Source organism: Meriones unguiculatus, chromosome 11 (genome assembly GCF_030254825.1).
Source record: "Meriones unguiculatus strain TT.TT164.6M chromosome 11, Bangor_MerUng_6.1, whole genome shotgun sequence".
Classification (NCBI taxonomy): Eukaryota; Metazoa; Chordata; class Mammalia; order Rodentia; family Muridae; genus Meriones; species Meriones unguiculatus.
The window spans coordinates 82,387,094-82,399,554 of record NC_083359.1 but is presented as its reverse complement, the minus strand read 5'-3'; the positions used below and the strand labels follow the sequence as shown (position 1 = coordinate 82,399,554).

The window sequence follows — 12,461 nt, the reverse complement described above, 5'->3', positions numbered from 1 at the left end:
GCTCTGGGGCTCAAACCCAGGGCCTTGGACAAGTTGAAAGTGCACTCTACCAACGGAGCTGCAGCCCAAGCCTTGCTTGCTTAATCTTTTGGTGTAGGGAATTACACCAGTTTTTTCTTTTTCTAATGTTATAACCAACCTCTCATTCGTGGCATAAACACAACTGACTGATAAGTTTGGGCTTGATGAAAATGGATTTAACGGTTTTCATTTAAAAATTTAAAATTTCTGAAATAGTTATGTAAAGTATAAAGCAAGCACATCAAAGCTATCCTAAAGACAGTGAGGGGCACCTTTAGGTGGTCCCAAGTAAAAGATGAAATACCTCTAGTAGTTTTTTCATTCAGATTCACGCCGTACTTTGCCAAGGCCCTGATTACATCACTTTTGCCAGCCATGCAAGCTGCATACAGCAGGTTTCTCCCAACAATGTCTTCCTCCAAAAGCAACTGCAGAGCGTTCTCATGGTGGGGATTTTCAGGATCTTCGAAAATCTCCTGCAGAGTTTCTATATCCCCTGTTAGAGTAGGCTTCAAGAGTGGGTTCACTCTCTCTGTTTCATCATCTTCTTGGGATTCTTCATACTCTTGCTGTGAGGAAGATAGTGACTTCTCTGAATACTCTGATTCTGGAGTTTCTTCTGGCTCCATGAACTCTAAAACTACCTAGTACCAAAGCAAAAGACAAAACAAAACAGTAGTTCAAACATGTCAGTATGTGTTTATTTATCGAGACAGTGTCTCACTATGTCATTCTGGCTGGCCTGAACTTGCTATATAAGCAAGCTGGCTTTGAACTTATCAAGATCTGCCTACTTCTGCCTCTGAACTCACTGAGATCCACCTACCTCTGCTTCTTAAGTGCTGAGGTGCTACCACGCAGGACTACTTATTTATCTTCAGTCAGCCCACTGACAATATAAGATAAAAAAAAAAAAATAGGCAGGAAGAGTAATGAGGGTCGGTATCAGACCTGAAGAGAGCAAGGAGCAGGAGGACAGAGGGCTTGCAGAGAGAAGAGAAAGCTTGGGAGGGGCCATCTCTGGGCCAGACTGGAGACCTACGACAGGATAGGCTCCTGGGAGGATATGAGGGTGACTCTAGCTGAGACTCCAAGTAGCAGGAGTCATGGAGACTGAAGAGCCACCCTCTAACTAGACACAACTCCTACTGAGGGGAACTTCGATCCAAAATTTACCCTGCCTACAAGATGTGCAGGGACAAAAATAAAGCGGGGATTGAGGGAATGGGAGACAGCCAACCACTGACGCTATTAACGATACGCTGCTATGCTTGCAGATGGAAGCCTAGCATAGCTCTCCTCTGAGTGGCTCCACACATAAGCTGGTATAAACAGATGCAGAGACTCACAGCCAAACATTGGGTGGAGTGCAGGGAGTCATGTGGAAATGTGATGGGAAGGACAGAAGGACTCAGAGGGGACAGGACCTTTCATAAGAAGACCAACAGAGCCAACTAACCAGGGCCCCGGAGTCCTGTGAAAACTGAAGCACCAACCAAGGACTATGCATAGATTGGACCTAGGTCCCCTACACAGATGTAGCTGATGGGCAGCTTGATCCTCATATGGGTTCCCTAGTAAAGAAAGCGGGGGCGAACTCTGACATGGACTCTGTTGCCTGCGTCTCCATCACTTTCCCCTGGTGGAGCTACCTCACCAAGCCACAGAGGAAGAGGATACACAGTCCTAATGTGACTTGATATGCTGGTGTGGGTGGGAAGGGTAGGGCTCCCCTTCTCTGAGTAATAGGGAAAGGGGATGGGGGAACAGAGAGGGAGGGTGGGACTGGGAAGAAAGGAGGAAGGGGGCTACGACCAGGATGTAAAGTGATAAATAAATAAAATGTTTAAAATGAAAAAATAAATTAAGAGCTGGAGAGATGGCTCAGAGGTTATGAGCACTGGCTGATCTTCCAAAGGTCTTGAATTCAATTCCCTGCAAACACATGGTGGTTCATAACCATCTGTAATAAGATCTGGTGCGGGTCTTTTCTGAGACTGACATTCAACCAAGGACCATGTATGGATATAACCTAGAACCTCCACTCAGATGTAGCCTGTGGTAGCTCAGTAACCAATTGGTTTCCCAAAGTGAGGGGAACAGGGACTATTTCTAACAGGAACTCGATGACTGGCTCTTTGGTCTCCCCACCCCTGAAGGGAGGAGCAGTCCTGTTAGGCCACAGAGGAGGGCTTTGCAGCCAGTCCTGAAGATACCTGATAAATCAGGATCAGATGAATGGGGAGGAGGTCCCCCCCATCAGTGGACTTGGAAAGGGGCACGGTGGAGATGAGGGAGGGAGGGAGGGAGGGACTGGGAGGGAATGAGGGATCGGGACACCGCTGGGATACAGAGTTAATAAAATGTAACTGATAAAAAAAAAAAATAAAAATAAAAAAAATAAGATCTGGTGCCCTCTTCTGGCATGTAGGCACACATGCAGGCAGAATACTGTATAAATGATAAATAATCTTTTACATTTTTAATTAATTAAAAATAAATAAAATACTTGAAAATAGAGCCAAGCGTACATGGTGCACACTTGTAATCTCAGCACTCAGGGAGGCAGAGGCAGGCGGATCTCTGTGAGTTCAAGGCCAACCCAGTCTACAAGGCGAGTCCAGGACAGCCAAGGCTACACAGAGAAACCTGTCTCAAAAAGCAAACAAACAAAAAGAAATGAAAATAATTATAGTCATCAGAAAAGCTACTTTAGCCATTCAATCAACAAAATCTACGATGAGTAAACACATGGCCTCACTATATGATAAAATACTAAATGTAAAATATAAATAGTATATTCAATAGGAACCAATGAGAGATCAAATTGAACTAAAATTCATTAGGAAAGAATCAAAAAAATTATTAAAGAAGTTTATCTGCCTAAACATTATTCTTGTTGGGGAGAATTAAGAAATTAGATCACTAGAGCTAAGTTACGAAGACTTTTAAAAAAAAAAAAAGTCTTTTAAACGGAATCCATTCAAATAGAATTTATTCACTTACCATTATTTATTGAAATCTTATTAATGTTATTTAAATGCTTATATAAGGGCCAGAGAGCTGTCTCAAGGTTAAGAACCCTCACTGTTCTTTCAGGGTTCAATTCCTGAGTTCAATTCCCAGCAACCACATGGTGGCTCATAACCATCTATAGTAAGATCTGGTGTGCAGGCAGAATGTTGTATAAATAATAAATAAATCTTTTTTTAATGCTTATATAAATTACAAATACATATTTTTTTGGTTTGGTTTGGTTTTGAGATCAGTCTTAATAGGTAACTCTGGCTGCCCTGAAACTTGCTGTGTAGACCAGACTGGCCTTGAATTTGCAGTGATCCTCCAGCCTCCACATCTCTAGTGCTGGGATTACAGGTGTGAGCTACTACACCCAGCTTAAAACTCACAAGTTTATCTTCTGCCCTCAACAATGTAATATATAGGAGAAAATAATAGATTAAACAAGATATATGTAACAAAGGTGATATATGGTAAGTACCATAACGTATGAAATTCTATGAAACTTTAGAAAGGACAAAATTAATTACTGTCAGTTAAGGACGTCTTTAAAGTGCTCACTCTGGCGACAGTGGGCAAAAAGAGAGGCCCTCAGCCTATGAGGAGGTTTTAATTCTGCCAGAAACATTTAATGTGCTTGAAAACAATCTTCGGTGAACTCTGGCCTGCAGCCTCCTGAGAGACACTGAAGTAGAGGATCCAGTTAAGCTGCACCCAGACAGCCGTGCTGAGAACCAGGTGATTTCAATATAATTGACCCAACAAGCCTAGATATGAGTTTGACAGATCAGAGAGGAGAGGCAGAAAAGAAGGGCCAGTACTTCAAAAGTTCAAACTGAAGAGAGCAAAGGCTCTAATTATTCACTTATCTAAGGCAGTACCTCCCAGAACAAGGTTCCCTCCAATCATGGTACTTATGGATAGGGGAAGAGACAAAGAAAACAAATGAGGCTATTTTAGATCTGGATGTGGTAATAAACATGATGAAGAAACAACAGGGAAGGATAGAGGGGGAAAAAACTTAAAATAGGAAGGATAAGAAGATACGGACACAGTAGTGCAGAGGATGAGAGAAGGCCTCAGGAAAATTCCAAACAGCGCATTTTTAGGCTTATGGGGCCCTGCTGTTTGTGTGTCACATGATTACTCTCTGTGTAGCACCGGAGCAATCACTGGCGTCACACCAATTAATGGGTATGGCTGTGGCTAAAATATTTACAAAATGGATAGCTCAATAGCGGCCCACAGGACATAGCTTTCCTATCCTATTCTTAAGGACACAAAACAAACTAATGTTCTCTATGCCCCATACATAATAACATAAGCTTCGCAGACTGTAACGAGTACAGAAAAGGGAGAGTAGCGTGGACGTAGGAAGGAGGAATGTCCCTGATTTAATCCTCCTTATTTAATAGAATGTTCTGAAATGAGGATATAACGTGCTCTGAGTTTCTTAACGGTCATGAGAGATCCAGAAACTTCCCGCCTACACATCAGGAACATCTTGAGGCTGCAAAGTACCAAAAACAGAAAATAACACAGGTCTGGTTGCCAACCCACAATCTAATCAGCGACCGCAGAGATGAAGGACGAAAGGGCGATAGGCTGAGCTCATTCTGACTATGAGGAAGATGGGCTGCAACAGCACGTTGGAAGCAGAATTCCCAGAGGGTGATAGTAACAGGGTGGAAGGAGGATTAAGGGTGATGAGATCCGAATCCTATAAACAAAGAACTAGGAGACAGATGAAGCCTCCCGAAGTTGTGGCGAAGTCGACCCCAATGCCTCTTGTAGCCAACTGAATCTTTCTTCCAAAATAATAATGATAACGATAAGAATGTTTCTTAAGGATTTTTAAGTCCCCGGTCCCCAAGGGGTCGGACCCTCACCCCGTCAGGTCAGCCCTAAGCACCCAGGATTCAAAGAAGAATGAAGGCCTGAGGACCCACACAAGGAGTGCCAGCCCTGCTAGGTCACGTGGAGCACTGTGGTTCCCGAGGGGCTGGTGAGTTCGCGGGAATCGCCCGGGGCCTTCTGCATTGCCCTTTGGCTGCGGCGGGAGGCTCAAAGCCGGAGCGGGATGCACAGAGGCTGAGGATTCCTGGGAAGGCGCCTACCGCAGCAGCCCCTTCCCTAGCAGCCCGTAGGGATGATACGGGTCTATCCTGCCCGGTCGACCCCCGTCGCCCACCCAGGATCTCAGCTCTGGGACTCTTACCTCTTCCAAGGCCCAGGCTTCCGCAGTTACCATGGCGACGGCGCACTTCACGCAGCCGCGCCTCACCCAGAGCCCAGCTTCTGGCTGGGCGGGAAGGTCAGGGATGCCAAGGCGCAGGACTCTAGAGGGGAGAAGTGTGGAGGAATTCTTCCAAGTAACGAAAACCTATGTTCCAACGGTGGTGGGACGGTGTTTTATTTTGTCTAAATGTAATAGATCTGTATTTAACTGCTTTTATTAAAATAATAAAAAGTGGTGTGTGCACGCTCGCTCATGGCTAGTTTGATCTCTTTTTGTCTTTAAATAGTTTTGTTTTTTGTTTTCTAAAAACGTGAAGATGAATTCTATTTTTTAAAACGCAACTGAACACCTTGCTTAATTTTCTACCTATTTGGGGAATTTATACAAAATCAGTCTCACCTAAACTCCCGACAACTTGCAAATGCCAAAAAGGAGGAGCAGAAGAAACTTGGGAGTTACATGTATAGATTCTTTTTTTTTTTTAATTCAGAAATTTAAAATCCAAAAAAGTCTTAAGGGTGGGGAGGACCGGGAGAAAATTGGAGAGAAACGAGCAGAAAAGTGCCACCTTACTCGTTAAGCAATATACATATTCACGTGGTTTGGCAGAAGAAAAATCAAAAACAAAACACAAGTTTTGTTCTGAAGTTCTGTGAAGGGAGACATCATTTGTTTCTACAATGACGTCCTTAAAGAGGACGTAGTAGTCCAAAAGGGCTCGCATTCGCGCTGAAGCTGAACACCTGTTCAAAAAAAAGAAATCAGCAGTGTTCCTCTCTCTCTCTCTCTCTCTCTCTGCTCTCCCTTCTCTCTTTGCCTCGGTTTCTCTCCTAGGAGCCCCCCACCATGTCTCCCTTACCCTCCTTCCCTCTCTCTCTTTACCTCCATCCAATAAACTCTTTCCTGGCAGGAAAAAAAAAAAAAATCCGTGTTGGAGGCTGGAGGCTGGAGAAACGGCCTAGCGGTTAAGAATATGTATCCTTGCCGTTTCCAGCACCCACCTCAGGCAGCTTGCAGGGAGCTGACGCTCCTCCGACATGCTTAGGAAATACACATATACACATGCAGGCACATAAAAATAAATATGCCTCTCAAGTGCTGAGATTAAAGTTCTGTACAGAACTTTAAAGGTCTGTACCACCACCATCTGGCTGAAATCTTAATTTTTAGATGTTAAGATTTTTTTAATTTAACCAAGTTGTAGTGGTCAGAATTTGACATGATAGGCAGGGACATAAGCCAGAAGCTCTACGAGCTACAAGCTTACTCCTGTAGTCACACTTAACAGATTTGTTCTAATGAAGTCCCTTTCCATTACTGAAGTTGATGGTGAGAAGCCAGATATAGCTTAGGCATTAACACATCATTTTGATATGTTCTTCCTTTACGGTAGTCTTTTTTTTAAGGGAGGTCTGTTTGTTTTTAATATCTGGATAGAAGATGATATCACACATAACTGTATGTAGTTTTATTTTAATTAATTTTTAGAGGCCGCAAAGGATTTGCAAATATAAATATTTCTTAAAAGCTTTCAGTGGAATTAAGTAAAAGTCAGTGTTTGATTTGCTGCTGTTTGCTTTGTTCTGACTTTTTACACATTTATTGGAGCAGGGGGCACCCTCCCACCACAGCATGTGAAGGTCACAGGCCAGCTTGCAGAACAGGTTCTCTCTTTCCACCATTCTGGTGCAAAAGGTCAAACTCAGGTCATGGGCACTGCCACAAGTGCCTTGTGACCTGCTGACTCATGTTGCCAGCCCTGGTTTTGAGTTTTTGAAACAGGCTCTTGCTATGTATCACAAACTGTGTCTAGAACTCAGTCTGAAACCTAGGCTGGCATCAAAAAGGCAGTAATCTTGCTTTGATCTACTGGGATTAGAGATGTACAGTTGGCTCTAAATAGATTGTTGTTGTTGTTTAAGATTTATTGTTAACTATGTGTATTTGTGTGTCTGGGAAGGGGTCTGTGTGTGTGAGCGCAGGTGCCACCGGAGGAAGAAAAGGGTGTCAGAGCCCCTGGAGTTGGAGTTAGGGGCAGTTGAAAGTAACCTGACACAGGAGCTAGGGCACAACTCAGTTCTTCTGCAGGAGTAGCACATGCTGAGCAGTCTCTCCAGCCCCAGTTTCTCAAAGGTGGTTTTTGATGCTCTGAATGCTAGCACTCTATAGGAGACCAGAAACTAAATAGATTTGAGAAACATCAAGCAATTGAATCCTGTTCTCTGGTTGAGCTCGTGTCACGAACAACTGTGTGGAGCATTAAGGCAGATGGAGTAAAAAATGGATTATGAAGGCACTTCCTGGCTGGTGTGTGGCCCAGGTACAGCAGACTCGCTTCCATTGTTACAGCTTGCATGTAGTAATACTCCAAAAGTTCAAATGATAAAGACTTGGTCTGGGCTTTAAAGAGACTGCTTGTTCAGGCTCTGACTCTCAGTGGACTCACAAGCTAATGGCATTATGGAGATGATGGGCAATAGGAAGTTGAGCATAAATAAAGGAAGTAGGTCACTTGTGGGGTGGGAGGAGACTCTGGGAGGGTTTGTTTTGTTCATGGCCCCTTCCTGTCTGTCTCTCTGCTTCTTGACTGCCATTAGGTGCAGAACCATACTGCTATGAGAACCTGCCTTGCTCAGGACCAAATAAGTAGAACAAGACAGACATAGAAACCTTGAAAACGAGGGGCCAAAATAATCTTTCCCCCTTAAGTTGTTGCTCTCAGGTATTTTGTCACAGTGATGAAAAGTCTGAATAAGACATTCACAATCCCCTCCATCCTCTAGCCACATTCTCCCAAGCTTGACCTGAGAAGGTTACCCTAGAAGGAGCCACTGGCGCTGAAGGGGACAAATACACATGTACAAAAGACATCTCAGCAAGAAACTGGTGATGGTGGTGATGGTGGGGGCTCAGCTCAGACACTGAAGGCCTGCAGAGCAGACACTATAAGTGCCATTCACACCACCAGACACTGTATCAGCTCCAAAATTATGGTGGAAAAGGGTTTCCTAACTGAAATTGATTTTTTTTCCACCCTAGAGAGGATGTCCTTCAAACATCAATTACCTTGTTGTAGAAAATGTTATATTTCTATATATTAAATCTAGGAATCATGTCTTTGGGTTTTGGTTTGGTTTGGTTTGGTTTGGTTTTTGAGTGAGGGTTTCTCTGTGTAGACTTTGCTGTTCTGGACACACTTTGTAGACCAGGCTGGCCTCAACTCACAGAGATCTGCCTGCCTCTGCCTCCCTAAGCACTGGGATTAAAGGCGTGAGCCACCATGTCTGGTGGAGTCATGTCTTTGTACAGTGTTGGTTCCTGATGAACTAGTTCAGGAAGGATACTCCCATTGTAACATAATATATTAATAAAAGTTCTTTATGATGCCTTACCCATCAGACCACAGCAAATTCTTCACAGAAATCTCATCATTACTGGTAGTGTGTGTGTGTGTGTGTGGTGCATGCATTCATCCATGTTCAAATGGAGGCCAGAGCTCAGTATGAAATGTTTTGATGTTTTCCTCCATTGCACTCCACTCCTATCCTCACCCACACACTCTCCCCACCTCCCGCCTTTTTTTTAACTCAAGGATATTTTATTAGAGTTTAGGAGAGAAACAACAGGACAGGAAAGCTGCTGAGAAGAAGATAAAGAGAAGGAAGAAAGTAATGCTTTTTTGAATTAGGGTTCAAGAAAGCCAATAAACTCAAGGACAGAGTGATGCCTCAGCAATTAAGAAAACTGAATTCAGAAGACCTGGGTTCAATTCCCAGTGCCCCCATGGCAGCTCAAAACCATCTGCAACTCCAGTTCCAGGTAATCTGATATCCTCTTTTGGCTTCACAGGCCCTGAACACACATAGTACACAGACATATATACAGGCAAAACACATACATGCATAAAACAAAATTTAAATTTTAGAAAAAGTCAAAAGCTGGAAAATTCAGCAATGGAGGTTAGCAAACCAGTTGGCAACCTATTGCACAGTGGTAGAAGAGGAGCTACAGAGAAAGAGTATGAGGACCCAGAGGGGTAGGAAAAGGCATGCTTAGAATTTATAAAAGAAGATAGAAGGAAAATAAAAAGTTGTGCTTTGGGGGTTAGAACTCAGAAAAGCAAGCAGCTTGCCAGTACTTCATGACAAAAGCTCTGTAAGAGGCTGCCATGACTTTGTTTGTTTGTTTGTTGAGACAGTGTCTCTCACTGAACCTAGAGATCGATGACGGGCTAGCAAGCCTCCAGAAGTCTCCTTTCTCTGTTTTCCTGAGACTACAGGTGCGCACCACCATGTCTGGTTTTCTATGTAGGTGGTAGAGATTGAAAAGAGGTCCTTACAATGAACAAGCACTTTCCCCAATGGGCCGTTTCTCCATTTCAAATCCTGAAGAATGGCTTGGGTCACATGGTTCCTCAACAAAGCCTGAAAAAAAAAATCTTTAAGCCTTCAAAGCCACTGTATGAGTCAAAGCAGCTTCCTAGATGAAAAAGCATGCCAGGTATTGTGGAAGTCTGAAATTTGTCCTGTCCTATAAAAAAAGGATCCCCTTTTTGAGCATATCTCAACATGCTCCAGACAGCCAGGCCCTAAAATTATACAGATGTAGACAGGTCCTCTGGATACCCACAGGTTTAACCTACCCTTTGAAGCATATTTTTTAATACACCAATATATTATCCACATCTTAGGTTGGGAACCTAATTAGTGCTATTAGTGACAGAATGGATCGATGTAATACTTTATGGAATTTCTAGCTGGTTCAACTCTATTCAAATTATGTTGTTAGGAGTTGTAAGGTTGTAAAGGTTTGTGCTTCTCCTTTTCAAATGAATGTGAACTGTTCTGATCTTTCTCCAAAGAAGAAATAGCTCTCTGACGATAGCTGCATGCTATGTCCCTGAGACTGTGCTAATATCCTAAAACAAAGTACCACTTTGCCATAAGAGCTGCAGTGCTCACTGCATGGATGAGTCTGCACAGTTCATGCACATCTTCTGGGATCCATTTGCCTACAGTCAGGTCTGGATGGTAAACCCAGCAGGTGGGATGAGACTACAGGACCCATGCATCCGCTGAGTCTTGAAGTGACACAAATATCTATCATTTCCCTCTCCCTGGATTTGATATGGCTTTTGTTTTGCTCCCTAAGGTATGGGAAGGAGTTCCACTTGACTTTCCAACTATGATCATTCTTAGCCTGGTGTCCAAGGAACCAATGTGAGGGCTATGCTAAATGCTGAGTGTGCCTATTCCAATTATACAGACAGGGATGGGGGAAATGACTGTTGGAAAATCTCATGTATCCAGTGAGACCTTGGCAAACCAGACCTTGGGCAACATTCTATTTATTGATACCTTGTTCCATACAGAAAATGATCCACAATAAATAAATAAAACCCTGAGTTTTAAATATGTGAGTTTATTAAGTATGTAGCAAGCCAAAGTAAAAGAACTAATAGCAATTAACAGATAAAAGTGCTAGCAAGGTTGGTTTACATCTAAAGGCTCTGAGAAGAGGATCTTTCCCAGGTGCCCAAACAGCCACCATCTTTCTCCGTCTACTTATCACCTCTTATGTCCATGTCTTTGTTCAGATTCCCTCTGCAAGTCAGGACACCAGTCACACGTCATCCGAGCCTGTCTCCAAATATAATCACACCCTAAGGTACCCTAAGCTAACATGTCAACACAGAGATTTTTGAGTTGAGGGATTACAATTCAGTCCATGATAGACATTGTTTCAGAGATAAGCCAAGGATCTAGAGGGTTATACATTATAGGGGGCTGGATCAAGAGGGACAGAATACAAAGTTGAATAAGGAAGTTTAATAAGTCTGGAGGCATTCTCCTCCAGATCCCTGGGATGTGGGATCTAACAGCAATGCAAATAGGGCACTAGGATTGCTTTGTAAGCATGAGAAAGTGATGATTCATGCTATAGGGACAGAGGTGCCAGCGTTGCTATTGAAATGGAAGAAGGCATTTAAAAGCTCAAAGAACTGAGTAGGACTAGTGTACCGTGCAAGCAGGAAACTAACTAGACAACGGCATTCTGCAGGGCAGTCCATTTACCCAAATAGCAAGGCCATGCTGCAAAGTGGCCAAAATCACTGAGAAGCTCAGTAGTGGTTCTTAACACACCAGCCTCATACTTAGAGATGCTGCTACCGGGCTGTTTACTAATTATAGTGGAAATGACTGGGTCATAGGATCATACTCTTGAAGAGAATGTTGGGGGCTTGTACCTGCTCAGACTCTCTACTTGCTTCCAAGCCATGAGGTGAGAACCGTTGCTTTAACATGTGCTCCCACCATGATAGTCTCCAAAATGAGGTGAATTGAACATGGAAGTTTCCTAATACAACTGAAGAGCATTAACAGATGTTTCTCTTTTCTTATCTGATAGCGCAACTCCCCACCATACGGCTGCCTCACGTGTTTGTTTAATCTCTCCCCTCTTGACAGGCTGCTCATTTATCTGCTATTTTTGCTATTACGACAAGTCTTACAGTTAATAACCCTGTGTCTATCCTTTTATTCTTACCTTCTTCTCATATTTACCTTTTCTTTTCTTTTTTTTTTCTGCGACTAATTTCTTGGGATAACAGAATTATGAGGTCAAAGAAAATGCAAACGTAATTTTGCTAGAAGTTGCCAAATCTCTCTCCATAAACATTTTACCATTTTGTGAACACACATATACACACACTCCAAGGCCCTTCCCCAGAGTTCTGTCAGCAAAGCAAGTTGCCCAGTTCCAGGCACTTGCCTGCTTGATAGGTGGTAAGTAGATCTCAGTATAGCTAGAATCATTTAATTTGTGAGAAACAAGACTGAGAGGACCAGTGAGCAGAGGAGGCCAGACAGCTGGGTGAAGCATCAAGACCATTTCTGAGTAAGTCGGGAGCTCACTAGTACACAGCTCAGGGACAAGGGAGTCACTAAAACAAACTGAACATCCACCACTGCCATACTTCTGTGGCCGTGTGAGGATGCAGGCACCTGAGAGCTAAGCTGCCTGAAGCACGTTTTCCATGTTTATTTCTATGTATAGTTTGATAGGCCTTGACAGAAACACATGAAGAACTGATTCACATTGAACTGATCCCCTCTAAAAGGAAATACAGTAGTAGAAGCATAAGCCAGATTCCAGTGGGTAGTGGGTGAAGAATGAATTATAG

At 43.2% G+C, this 12,461-nt stretch overlaps 1 protein-coding gene across 2 annotated transcripts in view; it reads right to left on the bottom strand.

The window, feature by feature from the left end:
* Ankrd45 (ankyrin repeat domain 45) overlaps positions 1 to 9,691 on the bottom strand; it is a 28,018-nt gene extending 18,327 nt beyond the window's left edge. Inside the window, exons 1-2 of one of the 2 annotated variants that reach the window (XM_060364554.1) lie at positions 9,618 to 9,691; positions 326 to 665 (exon numbers count right to left, since the gene is read on the bottom strand). In XM_060364554.1, the coding sequence (XP_060220537.1) occupies positions 326 to 650 (325 nt within the window). In that variant the 5' untranslated portion in view covers positions 651 to 665; positions 9,618 to 9,691. Of the gene's footprint in view, positions 1 to 325; positions 666 to 5,257; positions 5,377 to 9,617 lie in introns of those variants that run through there. The other variant, XM_021656469.2, reaches the window with a different exon arrangement.
* Between the last annotated feature and the right edge of the window lie 2,770 nt (positions 9,692 to 12,461).